This window comes from Pelodiscus sinensis, chromosome 4, assembly GCF_052426305.1.
Source record: "Pelodiscus sinensis isolate ZL-2025 chromosome 4, ASM5242630v1, whole genome shotgun sequence".
Lineage (NCBI taxonomy): Eukaryota > Metazoa > Chordata > Testudines > Trionychidae > Pelodiscus > Pelodiscus sinensis.
The window spans coordinates 32,089,033-32,114,124 of record NC_143055.1 but is presented as its reverse complement, the minus strand read 5'-3'; the positions used below and the strand labels follow the sequence as shown (position 1 = coordinate 32,114,124).

General features: G+C 43.0%; 1 protein-coding gene across 1 annotated transcript in view; it reads left to right on the top strand.

The window, feature by feature from the left end:
* KCNIP4 (potassium voltage-gated channel interacting protein 4) overlaps positions 1–25,092 on the top strand; it is a 104,314-nt gene that overhangs the window by 77,143 nt on the left and 2,079 nt on the right. The window contains exons 4-6 of the mRNA XM_075930666.2: positions 17,314–17,421; positions 18,878–18,982; positions 19,672–19,734. Coding sequence (XP_075786781.1) covers positions 17,314–17,421; positions 18,878–18,982; positions 19,672–19,734 — 276 coding nt within the window. The remainder of the gene's footprint in view (positions 1–17,313; positions 17,422–18,877; positions 18,983–19,671; positions 19,735–25,092) is intronic.

The following is a 25,092-nucleotide window of genomic DNA, read 5'->3' as shown; positions in this document are numbered from 1 at the left end:
AGCTCTGCTTTCAAAAGTGAGATCGGATGAAGATATGCATATTCCTGTGGAATTTTCATATTCTCTTTTGAAAACACAGTATAATCTAGACATAGCTAACACTATTTTGAAATATGACATGACAAGCAGATGTTATACTTTCAAAATAACCAAACAGTTATCTTGAAATAATGTGCTTGGTAGTGTGGATGCTCTACTTGTTATTTAGAAATAAGGGGAGTTATTTGAAATAACTCACTAGTGCAGACCAGGGCTCATATTTTGGCAATGATGTATGATTACACAGGACACTTCTACAGGTATTTGCACTATTATATTATTGCATATTTATAATCAGCAGGTTCCCTTGTCCAGCTAGCTGTTCTGTGACTACAGCATATAAAACTTAATTCATTAGGGATTTACTATATTTAAAAAGAAAACAGTGACAAGATTTTGATTAGGCTTTAGGTTTATTTGAAAACGCATAAGCCCTTATTCTGCATCTGGATCCATAAGGTGATGTCTGCCAACTGATGACAAGCTAGTGCTGTGCAAATAGGAGAACGAGGGCCTTAATCTATATATTTGATACATGGAGTAATGAGTTGCTCCTCCTTTCTCCTCAAACTGATAACAGAAGAGGTTTTAGTAATGCATAGTCAGTTGCTTGACCACATGTTTGTTATGTAATATACTCAAGAGCCCAAATAAACTAGAAGCTTCAGCCAAGTTAGTTTGTACATTATAATCTTAAACAACAACAAAAGGTCTGGTACCACTTTTTTTACTAACAAAACATATAGATGGTATTATGAGCTTTCGTGGGTACAGCCCACTTCTTCAGATGACTGGAGATATAACGAAAGCTCATAATACCATCTATATGTTTTGTTAGTCTATAAAGTGCTACCAGACCAAATAAACCAGGTCAGCCAGTTTAATTGCTATAAGCCAATGATAATACAGTAAAAGAAACAGGTTCTATATGATAAGAGTCTATGGGAAACTTTCTCATGTAACGTTTACATTTATATAATAAAAGTGGTAATCCACAAATTACACTCCCAAAGCCATACATTAATACCCTACCTGTCCACATGTAAAAAACAATACTATGTACATTATATGAAACGAGATTTAACCAATAAGCTTTCCAGCTTGTTTTTCTGATACCATGGTGTGTTGCCTATCTCGAAACACATTATTTCAGGTACCAAAGGACAAGAAGTTACCTCCTAGCTTTGTACTAGGCTATAACAATCAGATGTCTTGACCTCATCCTTTGGGACTTTCCTGTACAGGCTTGTGAGAGTAACTACCTTTCTGTTGCTGTGGTAAAGCATTCATCTGTCTTGATCTTGATAGTTTACCTATTTGCTCAAGTCAAAACTAACTTCAGTGAATGCAAGGAAATAATATTAAAATGGCCATGTTGGGTTAGACCAATGGCCCATCTAGCCTAATATCTTGTCTTCCAACAGTGGCCAGTGCCAGGTGCTTCAGAGGGAATGAACAGAACTGGGATGCTACTGAGTGATCTATCTCTCATTCAGTCCCAGTTTCTGGCATCAGAAGTGTAGAGACACGTAGGACAGGGGGTTACATCCTTGACTGTCTTGGATAAAATCCACTGATGGAACTATCCCCCGGGAACTTACGTAATTCATTTTTTAACACACCTGTACTTTTGGTTTTCACAACATCCCTTGGCAACAAGTTCCATAGGTTGACTATGTGCTGGGTTATGCAAAGCTTAGCCCAAGTGATCAGAGATATATAAAAATATCATTGGCCAGTTTAGGCAATGTAAGTGCTATAAAATTTGTGCTTAAGGTATACTAATGTTCAGTGTTCCCTCTAAGATTTTCCACCCATGAGTGAAGTGAGTTTTGTTTTGTGCACCAGTATTGAGGTCAGGTGTGCTTGTTCAGATGTGTGCCACTGTGGCACCCAAGTTATTAATAAATATCTTATAAACCACTCCCCTTTCCCTCTGTGCCCTGTCTCCTACCCTTCCCTCACCCCATTTGCTCCAGTGGTGCTTGCTGCTGCCTCCCCCACCACCGCTCACCTTCCTCTGCTGTCCTGACTCTTGCCCTTCGCACTCCCCTCAGCCCTCCCGGGACCTGCCCCCTTCCCCTGCACCAGCCCTTCCCTTCCCCCTGTGCCCACTCCTCCTCTAGACCCACTCTGATCATCTGTAGATACCTCTCCCTATAACTTCTCCTAACACCTCCTTCTACCCACCTGCCTGCCCTTTCTCTGTTCTCTGGTGCCCATCCCTCCTCTCCACATGTCTGCCCTTCTGCTTCATCCCCACAGTCCCCTGGCACCTGCACCTTCCTGGTGCCTCCCCTTCCCTCGCTCCCCTCCCCACCCCTCCTTGCCTTCTTTCTCCATGGTGCTCACCCCCTCATCACCCACTGCCCAGTTCTCCTCATGCGCCTCTGTGCCCTCACACATGACTTGCTTCATCCCCCACCTTCCTCATGCCCACCCCTCCTTTCAACCCCTCTTCTCCTGGCACCCACTCTTCCTCTCTCCTCTTCTCCTCACTGTCCCTCCCCTCTCCTCTCCCAGCATCACCCTGTCCCCTCCCTTCTCACATCCCCATTGACAACTTTCCCCCCCTCCCTCCTCCTGCCCTTTTCCTCATTTTCTCCTCTTGGCCCCCTTATATTTGTCTCTCTTCCACCCTGCCCCTTTCTTCTCCTACCCTGGCTCCCTCCTCTCCCCTTAGCATAAGCCCCTTCCTCCCCTCACCCTCACCTTCCTCTTGGTTCTCCTCCTACCCCTTCCCTAACTTTCCACCTTCGACATGGAAAGTAGTTTGCGCGGGCTAGAGCTGGGGCTATTTTTAGTACCATGGTCCTGGCCCCAAAAGCTCCCACAGCCCCACCCCCAGCTCACCGGGATGGGACTGTGTGCTGGGACTGGAGCAGAAGCAGCCTGAGATGCTATTTTTAGTACTGCAGTCCCAGTCCCCGTAGGACCTCGGTACTAAAAATAGCATCACAGGCAGTCCCAGCTCCAGCTGGGCTACGTCTACACTGGCCCCTTTTCCGGAAGGGGCATGTAAATTTCACCAGTCGTCGTAGGGAAATCCGCGGGGGATTTAAATATCCCCCGCGGCATTTAAATAAAAATGTCCGCCGCTTTTTTCCGGCTTTTAAAAAAGCCGGAAAAGAGCATCTACACTGGCCCCGATCCTCCGGAAAAAGCACCCTTTTCCGGAGGCTCTTATTCCTACTTCAAAGTAGGGCTTTAAAAAAGGAAATAGAAAAAGAAAAATGAGGTTCTGTTTTGGTCATTTCTAGAAGTTTTCACGTTCAGTTTTATACAATATTAACCTAAGTGGAATAATCCAGATCTCATTTACACTGGTATTATATCCAGAGTAGCTTTATTGCAGTTAATGGAAATTGGTCCAATGTTCTTTCAATATGTAGCAGCATAATGCCTACAAACTACAGTAAAACTCCGATAGTCCGGCATCCAACTGTTCGGCACTCCCGATACTCCGGCATCAAAATGCCAAGCTCTCCTGACCAGCTGATTAAAAAGCCTGCTGCTCAGCACACGTGCTGCCTGTAACCAGAAAGATCATAAGGTTGGGGGAGGGAGAGTGGGAGACGTGCTGGCTGTAACCTTATGGAGCATAAGGTTGGGGCGGGGAGTGGGATCCTGTTACAGTATGGAGAAGAGTGTTTTGCTTCAGCGAAGGAGAAAGGGGAGGGGAGAGGGATGAGGATCAGTTTATAGCACAGAGGAGACTCGAAGAGGAAAGGAGAGGGAGGGAGATTGTGTCCTGGCCAGCGGTTAAGCCCTGCAGCTGTACCGGACCTCCCAATTCTCCAGCAAATCTGGTAATTCGGCACCACCTAGGTCCAAAAGGTGCTGGATTATTGGAAGTCTACTGTAACTGCATAATATTACTATCTACGTTACTATTTTTTATTCTTTAGAGTAGTATAAACATTTCTAAACATTATAAATTACCCAGTAGTTTACTATAGACAGTATGTAGATTCATTAGTCAGTGTGAAGAAATGACTCTAGAATGTGTGAATATAATCATAAATTGAAAGTCTGCCAAGCTTTTTTCTATATTGATTTGTAGTGTGTAGGTATGGCTATCCTCCAGCCAGCCAGTAAAAGGAAAAAGCTCTAAAAAGTTGGGCTGTGTCTAGACTGGCAAGTTTTTCCGCAAAATCATCTGCTTTTGCGGAAAAACTTGCCAGCGGTCTACGCTGGCCGCTTGAATTTCCGCAAAAGCACTGATGATTTCATGTAAAATTGTCAGTGCTTTTGCGGAAAAACTATGCTGCTCCCATTCGGGCAAAAGTCTTTTTCCGAAAGACTTTCCCGCAAAAGGGCCAGTGTAGACAGCAGAGATTTCTTTTCCGCAAAAAAGCCCCGATCGTGAAAATGGCGATCGGGGGATTTTTGTGGAAAAGTGCGTCTAGATTGGCCATGGACGCTTTTCTGCAAAAAGTGCTTTTGCGGAAAAGCATCCTGCCAATCTAGACGTGCTTGTCCAAAAATGCTTTTAACGGAAAACTTTTCCGTTAAAAGCATTTGCGGAAAATCATGCCAGTGTAGATGTAGCCTTGGGGTATAAATATGATTTGTCACCAGTTGTTTTCTTAGTAGTTATGGTAAACTGTATTTGTTGCTAAAATCTTCTCTATCGATTACCTCATTGTATCAAAAACAAATAATTTGAGCTGTCTTTTATGTAAACAGGCTATCTGGTTTCTTTTGGAAGAGTCAAAAGAGTAAATTCCTTTCTGTTATGTTCTCCTGTACCAACCTAATTTGTAGGAATATAATACAAAACAAGGGATTTGCTGGAATTGTGGGAAAGAAAGGAAGCAATTATATGCTCCAACTTTTCTAGGCATTTTCACTCCATTTTTCAACTAGCAGCAGCACTAAGTGAAGATATACTATTTCTATGTATTACACTCCATTTGAGACCCAGTCCTGCAAAGGTGCATGCAGGTGCTTAATTTTTAAGCCTGTGAGTTATAGTTTTGAACTCAGTGGGATGACCGGCATGCTTGAATTAAGTATGTGTGTAATTTTGTGCTGTATTAGGGACCAAATTGTCTGCATCACAGCTGTGTTGAGCAGCCCTGATCTGAGTTTGGGAAATAAGCCATGGCTGTGAGACAAACTCAAAGGCAAGGCACCAAGCTATAGCCTTCCTTTCTCAAAGTCTAAAACCCAGTCCATCAAGAGCATTGGATGCCTGCCTTCAGCTTCTGAACAATGCATCTGTAAATAAACAAGTATGAAATGTTCAGAAAATGTATGCATGTTGTAAACCTTTAGAAGTCTTTGTTCAGATTTCTGCAACTCCACCCGGAAGGTTCAAATGGACCTCATTTGAACCCCTACCCCACATAGCTTTAAATGAGTGTACAGCTCACAGAAAGGTTCAAGAGTCAAAAGCTAAAAGAGTCAAAGATGCTAAAACATTAGTCTTCGAGTGATAGTCACTATATGAATTCCAAAGGCAGTTGCACATGTGCATCCATTTTTCAGCAACCCTAATGGCCATCTCATGTCACCATGTATCCCTGTGAGGTTATAAAAGGCTATGCAGGGGAATGCATCCTCAGTTCCCTCTTACTGTATCATCAGGGTTGAAGTCCTTGTTGCTTACTCAGGAAGGAATAGCTCAGTGGTTTGAGCATTGGCCTGCTAAACCCAGAGTTGAGAGTTTGATCCTTGTGGAGGGGATTGGGGGCAAAAATTTGTTAGGGATGGTACTTGGTCCTGCTGTGAAAGTAGGGGACTGGACTTGATGACCTTTCAAGGTCCATTACAGTACTAGGAGATAGGCAATCTCTGTTAATTTAAAAAATTTACATTTTATGAGAACTATGGTCTGTTGTCGACAGTTTTGTTGCCTTTTTAATTTATACTTCTGTAATAGCTTTAGCAGTGTATATCGTAGCCCCTTCCAGGGACTCGCCCATTAGGAAACTATGTCCCACATTGCAGGGTTCACAAACTGTGCCTCATGCCCTTACTCATTCTCTGTGAATGATGAGCACACACATTGACTCTACTGTCTGGGCTCGATTTTGGTCAGTGGTGCTGATGATGCACTGCCCATGTAATGGACAGGAGGAGTGCTGAGCAGCACCCGGTGACTAAGGGGTTAAAACTCAGGTAGCTAGCAAAAGTGTTGGCTAGGGGGCCGGGAGAACCAATCGAGATAGAGGGATGAAATTTGAATTGAATAAGATTCCTTGCCTGCTTTCTTTGTGTGGGTGAGAGAAACTGTGTTTTAATTTGTTTTCCTTAGTTGCTCTGTAATATCTACCAACAAAGCATGCTTTATCAAGTTTATCTTTTGTTTTGCAATAAAAATCTCTTTTTTTAAGGGGATGATTTGATTCTTCTGTCCTGGAAGGTACAGGAGGTATGTCTGTCGGCCTCAGACTGAGGTCAGCTATGAGAAACTGCAGCTTGTTTTCTCTTTTCTTTTTCCAAGCTCCTTTAGGGCAAAAGAACTTGGGATAACCCGGCAGGCGAGGGGAGGAGGGGGAGGGAGAAGTTTCAAGTGTTCACTCCTGGTTTTTAGGGATAAAATCACTTGATGGTGGCAGCAATCCCCCCAAATCTGTGTATTGTGATTCTGGGGCGAAGTTTTTTGTAACCAGTGCCTATAGAGGCAAAGGTCCCCGCCCCTTTGAGCTCTTTGCGGGCCCCCCATCTTCTGCACTCGAAGTACAAGAGTGGGGAACAGCCTTGACAGCCCATCATTAGCAATGAGCACTCTGCTCTTGATTTCACTCCCAGATCCATTGGAACCACTGAGATATGAGAAGGTGCGCAAAGTCAGCTGTGATTGCACTCACAAATACCACAGCAGATCCCCATTGCAGACCACTGCAGCGCATCACGTTTCCTCCCTGAGCTAGGAACGGTTGAGTGAGATGCCATGTAATGATTCCACTGGATCATCCCCAAAAGCAGAGGGTGAGGCAAATCATAAGATATCTGAGTCCAGTGTTAAGGATTCACTAGCATTCAGTCTCCAGAAACCTAAAAGTCCCTTAGGTATCAGAATTTCTGGTATGGGGTGTGTGCACAGCCACCCAAATCCTGACACCTCTGAGCATTTCAGTTCATCATACTTCAGCCTAGATGGTATGACTCTCCCCCTCTCCCTCCCCCTCCCCCATCTGTTTTGCTCATGGAGCCCAAGCCAGTAGAAGAACCCAGATCATCATCATCATCAACCATGGGCTCAATGCCCGTTGGTGTCCAATGCCTCCCTCACCATTTCCTTCCATCTTTTCCTGTCCAGTGAGGAGTGGCTTAGTTTCTGTAGACCAAACTATTATACCATCTACCCATTCTCTGTGGGGTCTGCCTCTCCTATTCAGACAATCCATTATGCCAAATACCAGGGTCTTAACTTTTTGCTCATTGTTCATTCTGCAGATATGCCCAAATAGCTGTAACTTCCGTTGTATTAATCTTCTACAGTAGGTTCTCTTTTGGCTGTATCTTCCTGTATAATTCCTCGTTGGTGACCTTCTGCATCCATCCTATTTTAAGGGTCTTTCTATAACAACTCCTCTCAAATGCCAGTGTACCCTCCAAATTGGGCCCTGTTGAAAATATAGCTGGATAAAGTGCTCTCCTATTATCCCAGTGGTTGTTAGCACACTGATGCAGGAAGTGAGATACCTAGCTTCAAATCCCCACTTTGCTTTATGCAGAGACTTGAATTTAGGAGTACGACCTCCCATGTAATTGCTGGGGTCGTGTATCTTTTAATATTCTCAATGCTGTTCCACTTTGTTTAAACAATAAAGTATTTATTGGAGCAGGGACTAGAACCTGGGTATCACAGGAGACTATGCTAATTTCTCGCTCTCATGGGCCCAATGAATATTTAATTATTTTTACAAAGCCAAACAACAGAGTCAAAGAGATACCTGTCCTGGAATAGCTTGATGGTTAGGACATTCACTGAGATGTGAAACACCTGCATGCAACTTCCTGTTCTAGATCAGATAGAGTGAGAATTCACACCTCAGTTTCCCACAGCCTAGTATCTTAGCCCCTAGGCTATTAGGTCTCAGTGTATGCCTACACACACCGGCTGTGTTTACACTGCACCCCTTTTCCGGAAAAGGGATGCAGATGAGACAAGTTGGAATTGCAAATGAAGCGGGGGATTTAAATATCCCCCGCTTCATTTGTATAAACATGGCTGCCGCTTTTTTCCGGCTCGGGGCTTTGCCAGAGAAAAGCGCCAATCTAGACGGGATCGTTCGGAAAATAAAGCCTTTTCTGAAAGGTCCTTTATTCCTCTTAAAATCAGGAATAAGACACAGCCACCATGTCTGTCTTTTGTGCAGAGCCTGAGCTTGTAGATGTGCTCTGAACCATGCCTCTATGCGTTGCACTGATGAGATAAGTGTGGATGCACACTGTTTGATACTCCTGATTCAGTGCAGCTGGCCTCTGGCTTGCACTCATATGCCAAGCCGCCGAATAGCTGTGGAGCACCAGCTGGCCTTAAGCAGATTTGCACATGCCTAGCAGCAGAAATCTTGATACCTAGTGATCATATGAACCTGTGGGGTTAGGTGGCTGAGGAGCAGTTTTTCTGAGAAAGTCAGTTATACCTAAATATTGGATTTAGGTGCCTACGTACCTTTGTGCATCTGGTCCTTTAGAGCCTAAATCCTATGGATTTCTTTCAATGAGGCTTGCTTCCATTGCTTTAACACTGGGCTTAAGCTTTGTAATTAACTTAGGCACAGATTGTCAACGGTATTTAAGCACCAGTGAGAGTTAGCCTTTGCAACTCAGAGGATAGCAATGTGTAAATATGGGTATGTCTACACTACAAAGTTAGTTCGAACTAACGGACGTTAGTTTGAACTAACTTTCATAGGCGCTACACTAGCGCTCCGCTAGTTCGAATTTAATTCGAACTAGCGGAGCGCTTAGTTCGAACTAGGAAAACCTCATTTTACGAGGATTAAGCCTAGTTCGAACTTACTAGTTCGAATTAAGGGCTGTGTAGACCCTTAATTCGAACTAGTGGGAGGCTAGCCCTCCCCAGCTTCCCCTGGTGGCCACTCTGCCCAACACCAGGGACACTCGTCTGCCCCCCTCCCGGCCTCGGACCCCTTAAAGGGGCACGGGCTGGCTACGGTGCCCGTGCCACGTGCAAGCCTGCCAGCACCCAGCTAGCAGACCCTGCACCTGGCACGGATTGAGCCACCCACCCGATACCCCCCAGACCTCCCCCTCTTCCCGGGACCAGGCTGGCGGCTCCCGGGAGCTTGCCCGGGACCGCAAGAGGCGGGCACCCGCCTGGGCTAGTGCGGACATCGTGGACCTTGTCCACGATCTCCGCACTAGGCACAGGAAAGTGGCCGGCTAGGGCAGGAGAGCTGCCAGCCTGGCCACCCAGGAGCAGGTGTGCATGAAAATCAAGGTGGTCCACTGAGACCCCCGACCCTGAGCCCTGAGCTTACAATGGCCGTACTGGGTCAGACCAAAGGTCCATCTAGCCCAGTAGCCTGTCTGCCGACAGCGGCCAACCCTAGGGACCCTGGAGGGGATAGACCGAAGACAGTGACCAAGCCATTTGTCTCGTGCCATCCCTCTCCAGCCTTCCACAAACCTTGGGCAGGGACACCACTCCTACCCCCTGGCTAATACCACTCCATGGACCCAGCCTCCATGACTTGATCTCACTTCCCTTTAAACTCTGTTCTAGTTGTAGCCTTCACAGCCTCCTGCAGCAAGGAGTTCCACAGGTTGACTCTTTGCTTTGTGAAGAACAACTTTCTGTTACTAGTTTGAAGCCTGCTACCCATTCATTTCCTTTGGTGTCCTGTAGTGCTTCTTTATGGGCACTAATGAAGAACTTTTCTGTATGCACCCTCTCCACCCCAACCCTGCTTTTAGAGACCTCTATCCTGTCCCCCCTCCATCTCCTCTTTTCTAAGCTGAAAAGTCCCAGTCTCTTTAGCCTCTCTTCATATGGGACCTGTTCCCAACCCCTGATCATTTTAGTTGCCCTCCCCTCTCCCACCCTCTCTCTTCCCCTCTCCCACCTCCTTTTCCCAGTCTCCCCCAGTTTTGTTCAATAAAGACAGATTCCATTTTTGAACACAATTGTCCTTTATTTTGTACATCAAGAAAAGGGGCTAGGGAAGGGGAAGTGGAAGGAGGTGAGGGAGGAATGGGGTATGAGCCCCCGAGGGGGAGGACTGGGCTGACTCTGCGGGCTTCTGGAGGTGGAAGCTCTCCTGCAGCCCCCCAATTGCCCCCTCTCCCCAGATGGCAGCCTGCGGCAAGTGCAGCCGGGCTGATGGCCGAGTGGTGTGATGTGCCCAGTGTGGGTACTCCGGGCACTCCAAGCCAGGACTGCTTTGCAAGCGAGGCACCCCTGAAAACTGTCTGTCCGGGGTGGGGGTCGGGACCCTTTAAGCGCAGCCCTCAGCTAGCCTGAGACAGCATCTCCATGCTCTAAGTCCTCCTCTGATGCCCTGCCGGCACTGCTTCCGGCCATCCTTAAGCCCGGTTCAGGGTCCACTTAATGTGGACATGCTAGTTCGAATTAGCAAAACGCTAATTTGAACTAGTTTTTTAGTCTAGATCCGTTAGTTCGAATTAGCTTAGTTCGAATTAACTAATTCGAACTAAGTTAGTTCGCATTAGCGCTGTAGTGTAGACGTACCCTATCTGTCTTTGCCCTCAGTGAGTGGCTCTGATTTAGAGTGATTTTTAGCATCCTCAAAGCCTCATGGATAGTTGAGGTTGCTTGTAGGATCTGGGCCAAGTGAAATTGAGATCCCTCAATAAGCCCCAATTAATGCTCAAGAGTGAGAGGGTTGAGGTGCTGATCCACAAAGGGATTTAGGTAGTCAAATGCCCTTTTCATGTTTCTAAATCCAACATATAGTCCTCGTCTATGGCGGTTGGTAGGATATGTGTAGCTGGACACTGCAGTGAAAGACTGGTGGGGGAGGATAGGGGGAGGCAACAGAGAACGGCTCTGGCACTGAGGATGCAGAGAGGTCCTATACTGATAAAAATAGTAGTGTAGCCTTTGGAGGCACAGCTAGGGTGAATAGAGAACTGTGGAGGGTACATACATTAGGTTCTGGTACATCTTTACTCTGCTTTCCTAAGGAGTGCCTCCCCCGCTACAGTGCTATTTATACCTTTTTGTTAGGGTGTGTGTACAATGTTTGTACTCTAAATGTAGACATAACCTTAGGTGACACTGAGATTCTTCAACTCCCCCACCCACACTCATCTGCTGCCTAATCCTGTAGGTACATAAGTTTTTGCATGGGCACTGCTGCCTGAGTCTGGGTTCCTGTCTCATACCTTAGCCCCAAGGAATCCGCATGTCTTTTTACCACCTAGCTCACCTTCAGAGCTTTTGCTGGCAGAGTATGCAAATGAAGCACTAATTAGCATTTTGTCACGCTTCATTTGCATCATCTATTTGAGCCGTTTTTGCGCAAGGGATTTTATGCTGGGAAGTCATAAGGATCTTGCACAAAAAAAGTTTTTTTGGGCAAAAAGGAAAGGTGCATACTGATTTGGCCTTATCCATAGTTAATTAGATAGATAGCATGGAACTGTGTCAACATAAGACAGACACTTCCCCACCAAACTATTCAGGTGAGACTCGAGAGCGCGGGAGGTTAGTGCTTTTGGCTAAGAGATGAGCACCCCAAATTCAAATCCTTTTCCCATATCTGGGGACTGGGAAAGGGAAAATTAAATTAAATGCCCTAAACACTTTGGCATTTAGTCTGTAAGACGGGGAGGGGGCCTTCTACCTCTGCCTTCATTGTTTGCAAGCCCCCTTTCTTATAAACAAAGTACTAATGTGGAATGCTTAATTTGTAACACAGTTGGTGCTGGGGCTCAAGCAATTAGGTTCTGGGAGGTGAAGCATTTTGCTTTTAAATTTTCATACCTGATTTGGCAAGCTCAGAGGTTCTGGGGCTATAAACTGCCAAGCTTAGTGGTGCGGGCAAACCCTTCCACAAATTAAGCACTGTTAACATGCCAACCTTCAGGAGAAGGAGCATGGCTGAGAAGCTCTGCAGTTTGGAGACTAGCTCACTGATTATGGCTGGCTGAGCTCATACTCTGCTTGTTGACACTGGCTACCATAAGCAGCGCAACATGCTGGCTTTTAGATCCCATGCTTATGCATCTCTTGCTCCCCATATATTGAACTAGATTTATCTGGTCTTGCTTGAGTCCTTTATTAGTTTTTTTGGAAAATAAAATGAGAGTGTACATGATTCAGTTACATCATTGCTTTGGGGGATGAGGGAGTTCAGTATGCATGCTGCTCTGGGGAGAAAGGCCTACCCCCCCAAACTCTTTCATCACAGCAGCTTGGGCCCAGATAAGAGGCATCGCTTCATGGCCGCTGCAGCTCCAGTCGGCATAGTTGTGGGAAAGGGTGCAGGTCCCCCGTCTGGGGCAGGGCCTGGTTCCTCTGCCTCCTGCACTCCCCAGCCACATTGAAGAATGCGCCAAACTGTGCACTTTGACAGAGGGGAACAGCTATCAATATTCCTGCATTAATCTGGGGGCGGGAGGGAGGTGCGTCAGCCCTGCCAGCCTCCCTAAAGGGTTCTTGGGGGTATGTGGGAGATTCAGGGCTAGGACATTCCTGGATTTGGGGAGGGGAGGAGGGGAACACCCTCAGACAATCAGTCCCTTTCACCTGTCTGGTGATTATTTCTTTTGTGTATGGTTTCATGAGACGTAATCTCATTCCAAGCACATCCCATTTTCCTGGCACAACCAAACCCTTACCTTGCTTTAAGTTATAACAAGAGAAAGATGAATACCAAATTCAGTGATCCGAGCTCTTAGGAGGGATTCTTAGACAGACAAACTCTCTCATATACGTATATATATAGTAGAATATTTAAAGGTTAGGTGTTGAAACACCTAAGTCCCTTTGTGGAACAAGCCCTACTGCATACATCTAATTTCTGCAAAAGAACTGATTAAAACCTCTGTTTGTGAGCTATAAGGATGATTAACTCTCTCTTAATGGTGCCAATGACTTTCTGATTTTTTTAGCCTCAGTTATTCCCTGAGAACTAATTAAATAACACCCTTAATAATACACTAGCACAAAACTCAAAATTATGAGCTGAATGGAAAAGTCAAGTTCCTAATCATGTCTTCCTTTGTGTCTTGTTTAGTGCCAAATGCAACATTGGCACTTAATAGTGACAAAAACATAATATGTAAAAAAAGTAATTGGCTGATGAATTGGTTCCCATGGTCAGTCTGTAGGATTATGCACAAAACAACTTGTTTGGTGGCCTATATGAAATCAGTCAGAGTGTTTTGATCCATTTCACAATGTACAGTGGTTTACCTCACAACCACAGTCACAGCTGGCATCTTTGCTTATATTTTTAGCATGGTGGCAATGCTTACATACTATGGAGTTCGGTATTAATGAAAACCCAAAGAGGCAGAGAGATTTTCTTCTGATCAAAATAGTTTCTCAGGAACATAGGTCAGCTACATGGGTGCACATAGTCCCCTTACCTGTGAATAATGTATTCAGGTTCCAACAGTGAGAATGTGTCCAATTCCCAAAGCACTCAATTGCACACACAAAGAATTTAAATTAAAAAAACCCAGATAATTTTAAACTGGGTTGCTCCCCCATGAACAATGATGGATGAAAGGTCAGAAAAGAATTGCTGTTCTTTTGTGTGGCAGATTTCGCAACTCATATTATGTTTTTAAATGTATGTCAAGGGCAGCCACAGTTTTGGATAGGTATCCTTATATTTGTAAGTTTTAGACTGAAATATAGATATAAATAAATAACATGCACAGTGAAGGTTGGTATGATTAGACTAACATGTACATTATTAAAGTAAACTTTTTAATAGACAAGATTAATCAGCCTTTTCATCTCCATACAATTTGATCGCTGTGTTGTATCTGTCTGAAATGAAAGTATACACACAGCAAAAAATCTCAGCACGTCATAGGTTCCTATTAGTGTTATTCCTTATTAGCACTTATACCTTATGGAAAGAGAACATACAATCAAAAAGCAATTTACTTTCACAGTACTGTCTACTGTTCTCATTGGTATTAGAACTGAAAATATGAAGTCAAACCATTAGCTGATCTTGCAAGATGTGGACCACATCCAAAGCGCTGAGTCTTTCCAACGCTCATGAGACTCAATGTGCACTCACTGCCATGCAGGACATGCTCCAAATATGCTATTAAACCTTCAATGATAATCTTTTTAAGATGGGCAGACAGAGGAACATTTTTCTGCCTCTCCCAAAATGGCTTATTAATTCTGTCATCATCCATGTTTCTGCTTAGCCTCTGAGGAAAAGTGTGGCTTTAGTGCAGAATACAGAAGGTAAAGGGGAGCAAACAAGGGAAGGAGTATAGCAGTAAAAAGGAGAAGAATGGCACGTAAACAGGAGAGAGAGCTCAATGGAGAGGAGCAGAGTAATGAATTAAATGCCAGAATGAAAGCTGACAAATCCACATTAGAGTTAGGTGGACTTCAGGAAAAGAGACGCCAATATTTAGAACACAGAAAACTGGGAATGATGAGATACAGATTGTTAAAATATATGGTCAAATCTAGTCTCAATTCCCTGAAGCATAATGGTTTAATATTTGGCAGTATGCTTTCAAAGAGCTATTTAGAGATTTAGCCTTGTAACTCTCAATACTTGAAGTTATAAGTTAGTTTATCAAAATGCTTTTCAGGATTCATGTATTCATAACTTTAAGATGTATCACAGAGTGAGTGTACAGAAGCACTAATATTGGAAAACATAAGAACATCAGCAAGCCCCAGGGCACACTAAACTAAAAAGTGAAAGAAAGACAGGACTTTGATACAGCTATGCAGCCTTAGATGATCTAGTTCTCAATATATACTTGTAAGGGTGACTGCATTAGTACAAGCAACATAACATTAAAACATGCTGGCTCAGCCCCTCTTGTCTTTCACACAAGCCATTAGCTGTTTAAACCTTTCCCCCATGTTCGTGTTTTAAAATTCTGCTTTCTTGAACATATAAACCTGGCCACTGTCGATACAGAATTACTGATAGCCAAAGGGCTTGGCACAGCTTTCGAATTTTGTTGCTGCTGGACAGTCTCATTTCAGTTTGTGCCATTACTTCATTATCTGTTGTTGAATTGAGCCCTACCAAATCCAGCATTCATTTGGGCAAGTTCATAGTCATAGCATTTCAAAATTTAAGTTTCATTATTTCACTTAGTGTTGTAATTGTAGGAGTCTTGACCCAAAAAAGAACTGTGGTGGGAAAGGCATGGTTATCGTAAGTGAGTGTGCAATACTATTACCATTCTGCACTGATTCTGGCAGCAGGTCTGCCTTCAGAGCTGGGCACCTGGCCAACAGCTGCCACTATCTGGACACCCAACTCTCAAAGCAGCTCATCAGTAAGGTTGGCAATACTGTGATCCTAAAATAATCTTGTGATGTCCTTTGTCCCCTAAAACTTTTGGGTCAGGACTCCCAATTTGAGCAGCATTGGTCTTTCCTGTGCAAACTGTACAGTATGGAGAAATAGCATATAAAAGACCAGATTTCACAAGCCGTGATACATTTTACATGGCATGAATTTGGTAGACCCCTAGTTATGTGTCCTATGGAAATGTCTGTGATCAAGCATCCTTAATAATTAAATAATAAAAAATACAAAAGAAATGTAACTAATAAATAAATTTGACTTTTTCATCAAACCTCTGTTGAATCATGAATGAGGTTCATGCTGCAATAAAACAGTGTTAATTAATTCTAGTGTAGCACTCTTTAACACAAGTGTAGTAATCAGACTTCTTGGCCTACAAGGAAGCAATGTAACCTCACTAATTTCTTTCTTTGAAAGCTGACACCATGTTATTCTGTCAGAGTTATCTACCACCAAGTATCAAAGGAATGGATTCAGCTTTTCTTGTTCTTCCATAATTTTCTCTATAATGTTTTAATGTACAATTATCTCTATTTTCACCTCTTTTATATGAAATATTGAGTTGAATTTCTCTAATGAATAGTTTTCAGAATTGCCTTTTTGTTGTTTATGCTCCAATTTATAAAGCAACCAGCTTCTGAAGAAAACCTCCACTGATATGTGAATATTTTAATCCTGTGGGTGTCATTTGCTCCCATATAGCATTCCATAAGAAGTCATATATGCAATTTAAGTCCCAATTATTTCCTAACTTGGGATTTTAAGAAATACATAGACTTTGTTCTGGACCTCACACTATGGTGATGTGTTTTTTCTCCACGTTGACTTCAAAAGGAATTGCCACCATACATCACTGTATAAAGTACTAGAAGATTTATTTAGTATTGCCCGGATCCTTCAGGCCAGTGGACTGGCAGCGTGGGGGTTGCAGGAGTCAGGTCAGGGCTTCAGGGATGTAGTCAGGGCGTGAAGCTGGGGATGTGAGAAAGGATTGGGAGAGGTGAGAAGGGGCTCAGATCGGGGAGGGGTTCCCATCTACTGGGGCTTTCTCTCTTCCCCTGGCCAGCAGGAGCCATCTTTCTCTCCTCTGTCCTTCAATCTGATAGGGTTTTTTCCCTTCACACCCTTCAGAGCTTCAGCCAAGAGCCAGTGGAGGGAGGGGTTTGGAGCAGTCGTGCTACTTACCCATTGGTGGCAGGATGGTGAGCCCCAGCTCACCACTCTATTGATGGTGTAGCTGCCCCACAATGGTCACTCTGCAGTATAGCTCTCCTCTGTGCTCACTGCCTTCAGTCCCATCGAACTGCATGTTCTGGAAAACAGTCCCATTCCTGGCACTTCCCAGTTTCCTGGCGCAACCAAAGCCTGACATTGCTTTAAGTTAGGGTAAGAAGAAGCAGCATACCAAATTTGGTGGCCCTAGCTCTGACCATTTAGAAGGAGTTCTTGAACAAACGGACTCACAGAGAGACAGCCAGTCACATGGATACTAATATATATAAATATATTATACACACACAAAATAGTACATTCAAGTTATTCTGTACGTTAACAGAAGGGGCGGGCTTCAAAACTGATTGTTGCTTGTATTACATTAGTAGAGCAATGCAACAAAACAAAACAAACAAACAATAAAAAACACAACTATTCTTTACTATTCATTACCAAAATAAGAAACAGCAACAATCCTTCTTTCCAGCCTAGTATTATATTGAAGAACTTATCTGAAAGCTGTATATTTAGACAAGAGATAGCTTACCTTCCAACCACCTTGATTTTTTTTTCTATCTAGGATTTCATTATGGGTCTCTCAATTTTACTTCGAGGGACAGTACAAGAAAAACTCAACTGGGCTTTTAATTTGTATGATATAAATAAGGATGGATATATAACTAAAGAGGTAAGAATTCATTTTGCAGCCACAGAACCTGAAACCATACCATGTATGTGTCCCTCCTTCTTTAGTTTCAAAGGAAAGGGGCTTTAGAGAAGCTGTTGTCAAAACTCTGAGACTATATCTACACTTCCTCCAAAAAAATATGCAAATGAGGTGAAGCATGGAATAATGCCACTCCTCACTTGCCTAATTAATGAGGCTCTGTTTTTGCACAAAAAATCCCTCTTGTGCAAGAGCCGTTCTTCCTAAAAAAATGCGGAAGAACAGCTCTTACTCAAGAGGGGGGCTTTGCACAAAAACGGAGTGTCATTAATAATGCAAATGAGGTACAGTGATATTCCACACTTCACCTCATTTGCATATTTTTGCATAAAATGGGGGCAGTGTAGACTTAGCCTGAGTTGGGTAGCAAACAGCAAGACAACTTATTTTCTTCCCACAACTTAAAATGGTTAAAATAAATGCAATTTTATAAAAACTTTAAGAAAAGATATTTAAGAACTGGTCACAAACTTAGATTTTATTAGTAGACATAGACGATATAGCTGGCCAAATTTCTTAAGGAAGAGACACATAAGGAATGGGTACCTAAATATGCCCAAAGAATTACTAAAAATAGGTAGTGAACATAAAAATGGGTATCCAAAAATACAAGTGAACTTCAACACTATTTAAAATAAAATCTGTAATTTGTTGTTAGCACAGAACATATTAAAATACTACAGACTGAACCTCCAAAATCTGGGACTCCCTGGTCCGGCATGTTGCTGGACCAGAGAGCCCCAGCGCCCGGGAGTGTGAATGGCTGGGGGCCCCATCCCCAGTGAACCACAGCTGGGCAAGGCTACCTTGGGACCAGTGATCCCCATCCAGATGTGGCAGCAGTGGAACTGGTGAGTCCCATCCCTGGGGTGCCTCGGCCAGGTGGGGCAGCAGCCAGGTAAATAGTGGCAAAAACAGGGCAGCCAGCAAGCCCTGTCCTCAGGCTGTCCTCAACACAGTCAGATCAATTACATATTTATAATCATACTTATAGATCAATTTTCAAAAACATATCTCAGAGTACCTTAACAAAAGCTGGAGAAACTCATGCACAGGGAGATGATGACGTTTGCCCAATCATCTCTAGCTACAAACTGTTTTCCATTTGTTTCCACTTACTGGACTACAGAAGCTTTCTTTCCACAATATCATTAGACGTATATGTAGTAAAGCATTTAAATTCAAAAGCATAAACCTACATCTGCTTAAGAGTTTTCAGTTACTTTACAATGTTTTATTGAGTTCTCTCTATTGTAGAACATATGTAAGCTGCAGTGCCTAATTTAAAATTTCAAGGTGATCCATGTGAAGTTGTTCAATTACAATTTGACTATGTGGCTTAGTCTGAAATATTTCTTCTAAACTATAAATGCTCAAAATCTAAAGAAACATTATATGAACATGTTTTTCTCTTCAGGAAATGCTTGATATTATGAAAGCTATATATGATATGATGGGAAAATGCACTTATCCTGTTCTCAAAGAGGACGCCCCTAGACAACACGTGGAAACATTTTTTCAGGTAGGGCAAGACATCCAAAAAGTATGATTTACAAGTGAAAATCATATATTGATTTGTAAACAATTTTGCACATCCTATTATTTTTGTTACCCTGTCTTCCCTGTGCTCCCAACCTAACCTACTTGTCTAATTAGTTATATCTAGGCTTTTAGACTGTAAACCCTCTGAGGCAGAAACAATTCATATAGAATCATAGAATCATAGGACTGGAAGGGACCTCGAGAGGTAATCGAGTCCAGCCCCCCGCCCTCAAGGCAGGACCAAGCGCCGTCTACACCATCCCAGACAGATGTCTATCTAACCTGTTCTTAAATATCTCCAGAGAGGGAGATTCCATCACCTCCCTTGGCAATTTATTCCAATATTTGACCACCCTGACAGTTAGGAATTTTTTCCTAATGTCCAATCTAAACCTCCCTTGCTGCACTTTAAGCCCATTACTCCTTGTCCTGTCCTCAGAAACCAAGAGGAACAAATTTTCTCCTTCCTCCTTGTGACACCCTTTTAGATATTTGAAAACCGCTATCATGTCCCCCCTATATTTACATACAGTGCCAAGCAAAATGACACCCTGACCTGGTTGGCCACCAGCCTGCAATATAACTTTAAAATAAGTAATAAAAAAAGTAAGTATTTTTACGCAGGATTTTCTGATGATGTAAGCAAATGTTCTTACTCTTTCTGGACAGAAAATGGACAAAAATAAAGATGGAGTAGTTACCATAGATGAATTCATTGAAAGCTGCCAAAAAGTAAGTAAATATCTCACATTTATCATTAGTTACACCTATCATCTGGCTAAATGGTTCTTACATGATACTACCAATTACAGGATTTGAGTGTAAAGATGTAGCTTACATGTCTAGATACTAGGGACTACATTTGCCAAGGCACCTGTACAAAAAAAAAAAAGTGTATCTGAACAACTGTTCTGCAAAACACGGAGTAACATATGCAAACATGTACAGTATTTGTATTCACAGAGATGATACTTTTTGAAAAGCTAATCATCTAGTTTACCAATGTGTTTACATCCTCTCTTCCTATGCAAAACTACAATGTAGTAGATGATAAACTGTTTGTTATAATATTTTTCCTGTCTTGTGCTGGGTAAATATCTGCCAGAATTCACATTTATTCACTGTAAGATAATTGAATGTGCTATTATTTAAGAACTTGCGTACAGTAAGCCAAGAGAGCCCCATAAAAATAAGTTCTGCAATTTATATGAAAAATGTACTAAAAACATAAAAGCTACTTGTGTGGGCGTTATACTAGAGGAACAAGTTACATAAAGAAGATGCCATGACTACATTAGATCAAGCGTTGAGATCCAAACTGGGAAAAAAGGCTAGTAACGATTGATCATGCAGACCGATTTTCTTGAGGAAAAAAAAACTGTCAATAGCTGTAAGAAACTAAAACAAATCCTATCTAACAGTAATATTAAATAAGGTACAGTAGACTTCAGCTGACATACCTCTCTATCTGGGTTGTCTTGGATAGGAGAAAGGAGATTAGGAAAACCAAAAATAAGACTCAATATATTGCACTTAAAAAAGCATATGAGAGTATGTCTACATAGCAAAGTTATTTCGAAATAACAGCTGTTATTTCGAAATAACTATCCTAGCATCTACACAGCTATTCTTGCATTTCGAAATAAAATCGAAATAACGGAGAGCTTATTTTGAAATTGGTAAACCTCATTCCACGAGGAATAACGCCAATTTCGAAATTGCTATTTCGATGTAAGTGCTGCATAGACACTTATTTCAAAACAGGGGGCCTCCAACCTTCCTAGGGTGCCCTGGTGGTCACTCTGGCCTCAAACAAGAACACTTCTCTCCCTCCACCCCTCCCCGGAGCTCTTAAATGGGTAGACTCTGGCCACAGTGCCTGTGCCAGCTCCAAGCCTACCAGCCCAGAGCCAGCAGTCACTGTCCCAGACCCAGTGGCCCCAAAATATGAGCCATCAACCCTCTGGCAGCCAGCCCTCCACTGCTCCCCAGGAGCAGTCTGCCAGCTTCCAGGAGCCTGCTAGGACCCGGAGAAGGTGGGCACCTTCCTGGTGCAGGCTGGAGATCATGGGCCTTATTCAGGTTTGGGGGGATGCCCCCAACGTCCATGATCTCCACACTAGATGGAGGAACGTACATGTCTATGGCAGGATAGCTGCCAGCTGGCCACCAAAGGCCATATGTGAACCCAGGAGCAGGTTCACATGAAAATCAAGTTGGTCTGGCAAGACCCACAACCCTGAGCCCTGAGCTTCCTCTCCCCCTTCTTCACCTTGCTCCCTCCTGCTTCCCTCTTCCAACTCCCTCCTCCCAGGTTTCCCCCTCCCCTCTCCCACCCTCTCTCTTCCCCTCTTCCGCCTCCTTTCCCCAGTCTCACCAGAGTTTCATCTCCTCCCCCCTCCCCAGTTTTGTTAAATAAAGAGAGTTTGTGTTCATGAAAATACGTGTATTTTATTTGACATCAAAGGGAGGGGGTTTACGGAAGGGTAAGTGGAAGGACGTGAGGGAGGAATGAGGCACAAGCACCCAGTGGAGTAGACCAGGGAGGCTCTTTGTGCTCCTCAGGGTAGAAGCTCTCCTGCATGCCTCCTGGATATTGTCAGCCCCCCGTTGGCCCTCTCAGATGGCAGCCTGCAGAAAGTGCAGCCAGGCTCGCAGCAACGTGCCCAAGAGAAGCACCAGAGTACCCAGGGGCAGCTCTGGCTCCATGTTGCCGAGTGCTGTGGTGTCCCAAGTAAGGGCAACCAGAGCACACAGAAACAAAATGCTTTGCTGTCCCTCATCGAGGTAGGCAAGCAAGCAGGGAAACTTGCTGTCCAGGGGGGTACTTTTAAGCAGAGGCCTCCGATAGCCTCAGGCAGCAGCCACACAAAGTAACTCCTGACCTGATGCTCTGTTGGACCTGGTTCCAGCCAGCCTTAAGTGCGATTCAGCATCCACTGAGTGTGGATGCGCTATTTTGAAATAGCAAAAATCTATTTCGAAATGCATTTTGTGTGTAGATGCGTTATTTTGAAATAAGCTATTTCAAAATAACTATTTCGAAATAACGCTGTACTGTAGACATACCCTGAGAGAAGAGGGCCAGCAAACAAGAGTTGGCAATACAGATATTGGTAAGCAAGACTGGAAAAAGCTTGTCTAGCAATAAACAAGCTGTATGAGAAATATAAAATGTGGTTTGTGGTCTGTTTTTTTTTCACTTGCATCTGTAGGTATTCCATGAGGAATTGGATCAAAAACAGGGAGATAGTGAAAAGTTATAGAGACCTAGCCAATGATGTAATATTCTTAACTACACTTCTAATAGTGGCTGATAGGCTTTGGATAGAATTGATCATAGAATGGATGGTGTTCTCTGCAGTAGATCCATTCTAAGATTGCAGTGTTGCTGAGTATGTTTTCTTTTCTGGAGAGATTTGATATAGAGTGCGAGGTTTTTTCTGTCTCAGAGGGGTAGCTTTGTTACTTTAAAAACAAGTAGTTCTGTAGCACCTTAGAGACTATTAAATATTAATATTAAAAAAAACCCCGACAAATAGACTAGTAGCATCGTAAAGACTAACAAAATATGTAGATGGTAATATAAGCTTCTGTGGACACAACCCACTTCTTCAGATGATGAGCTAGTATCATGAACTTATCATGTTTATATGAGGAAGTGGGTTTTGCCCATGAAAGCTCATGATACTATATGGCTACGTCTACACTGGCCCCTTTTCCGGAAGGGGCATGTAAATTTCAGCAGTCGTCGTAGGGAAATCCGCGGGGGATTTAAATATCCCCCGCGGCATTTAAATAAAAATGTCCGCCGCTTTTTTCCGGCTTTTAAAAAAGCCGGAAAAGAGCGTCTAGACTGGCCCCGATCCTCCGGAAAAAGTGCCCTTTTCCGGAGGCTCTTATTCCTACTTCAAAGTGCCCTTTTCCAGAGGCTCTTATTCCTACTTCCGGAGGATTGGGGCCAGTCTAGACGCTCTTTTCCGGCTTTTTTAAAAGCCGGAAAAAAGCGGCGGACATTTTTATTTAAATGCCGCGGGGGATATTTAAATCCCCCGCGGATTTCCCTACGACGACTGCTGAAATTTACATGCCCCTTCCGGAAAAGGGGCCAGTGTAGACGTAGCCCTTATGTATATATATTTGTTAGTCTCTAAGGTGCTGCAGGACTACCCTACTAAGGTTTTATCTAGTCAGTTCTCTTGTTCAGTATATCTGAAAGGCTATTCAGGAAGACTGATCATCAGCATGCAGATGGCATTCATCTAATCTCCCTTTCATTCAACAGCAGTTCTGTTATTTCCTCAGTGCCTGAGGTTTGGATAAGGTTGATTGTAAAATTACAGATGGAGTCTGGACAAGATTGCAATGATGCTAATGGAGTAGGAAAATTTCTCTACAGGAATAGAGGAGGATTGCACAGTGAGGGCTCCAATGTGATTCTCTCCCAGAATGATTCACAGCTTCAATTATTTCAGAACAGCAGGATCAAAATCAACCCTCAACTGTCAATGCCAGTACTAAGTCCTTGTTATGTAAATGGGTTTGATAATATATTAGCCCATATCACCAAGGTTTGTGTGTTAATTATATGTATACAGTATGAAAGCATCTGATACTTTTTCGTAATTTAGGAATTTGTACTGTAATTGTTTCCTACGCTTGAGAACTAGTTATTAGTGGAATAACTGTACATAAAAGAGATTAATGTAGTTAGCAATCTCCACTAATAACACTAGAACTTAAAAAAAAAAACCATGTACCTTCCAAGACCAATAGCATTGATTACAATTGCAGTATATCAGCACCTATTGTTTTGCATGAGGAATAATGGGGTAACGGGAGACCAAAAGTATCAGTAGATTTAATTGCACTGGCCTAAAAACCTATACTAGCACTATCACCAATGGTAGCAATATCAGTTGTCTAACAAGAAATCTTGTTATTAGTTCAGAATGTATACATTCTTTCAAACAGCTATGGATTTATAGTTGAAGGACAAAGCAACATCACACCATTGATGGAATAGGAAGGCTAAGAACAGACTGACTTGTTCATTTCCTATTTCAGAATTGAGAAAGATACTGAAAGGAGTCCATAAAACACAGGCTTGAACTACTTTTAGCTGTCAGACACAAAGTCTTCTGAAAAGAGATGGTAGAAAGTGTGATAACTATACTCTGTGGTGAACAACAAATGGACTTGCTACCATTAGAAAGATTGGTGCTCTATACTATTATTAAAGAGGCATATTGGCTAGCCTTCCACACACCATCCCAACTCTAGTAGTGGAGACATTTTTTTGCTGGTAGGTAACTGGTAGTTACTAGGTATGTGAAAGTGTAATCGTGTACATGGTTAATGCATGAGCCTGGGCTCATTGGTTAATGTGCACTGTTACACACAGGCCGCTTCTCCCCCCATATCAGAGGCAACAGCACACGGGTGCAGGCGCAGGGGAGCAGGAGGGAGCTGGTGCTCACAGGGAACTGCCAACTCCCTCTCCCCACATGTAACCCTCTAACCGCTGACATTTTCAGCAGTTACACATTACTTGAATAAACATATTTTAACATCCCTAGAATTTACTCATACTGTTTAGAATATTGTTTGAACACAAGTTTTGTTGTTGGATTTGTAAGTAGAACAAATAATCTATTGAAGGCAATGGAAGGAGAATCTGTTGTCTGCAACTGAATGCAGATAAGACAAATAATGTTGGTTGGTTGGAGGAAGGAACCATATGATAATATGAATACCCTTCACTGAGCGAGTACGCACTCCATTTGTTAAATATGGCTGCAGAATATGTATTTTTAAGAAGATACCTGACTTCTCCTAGATGCCCAGGTAATGGATATGGTCAAGTATCCTATTTTCCAACTGCATTTCTGAAGAGAATTCATCATTTTTACTTACAGTTATTGTCATCTTGATATTGGTTTATGGTAATTAGCTACATGACGAGACTATTTGGAAACTCAAGCTAGAAAAGAACATGGGCTAGTTTATCAGGTGAAATGTTATGTTGAGATTTTATTATCAATAAGCATCTGGGTGGAATTCAAGGCAAGAATTTTAATCTGTTAAGAA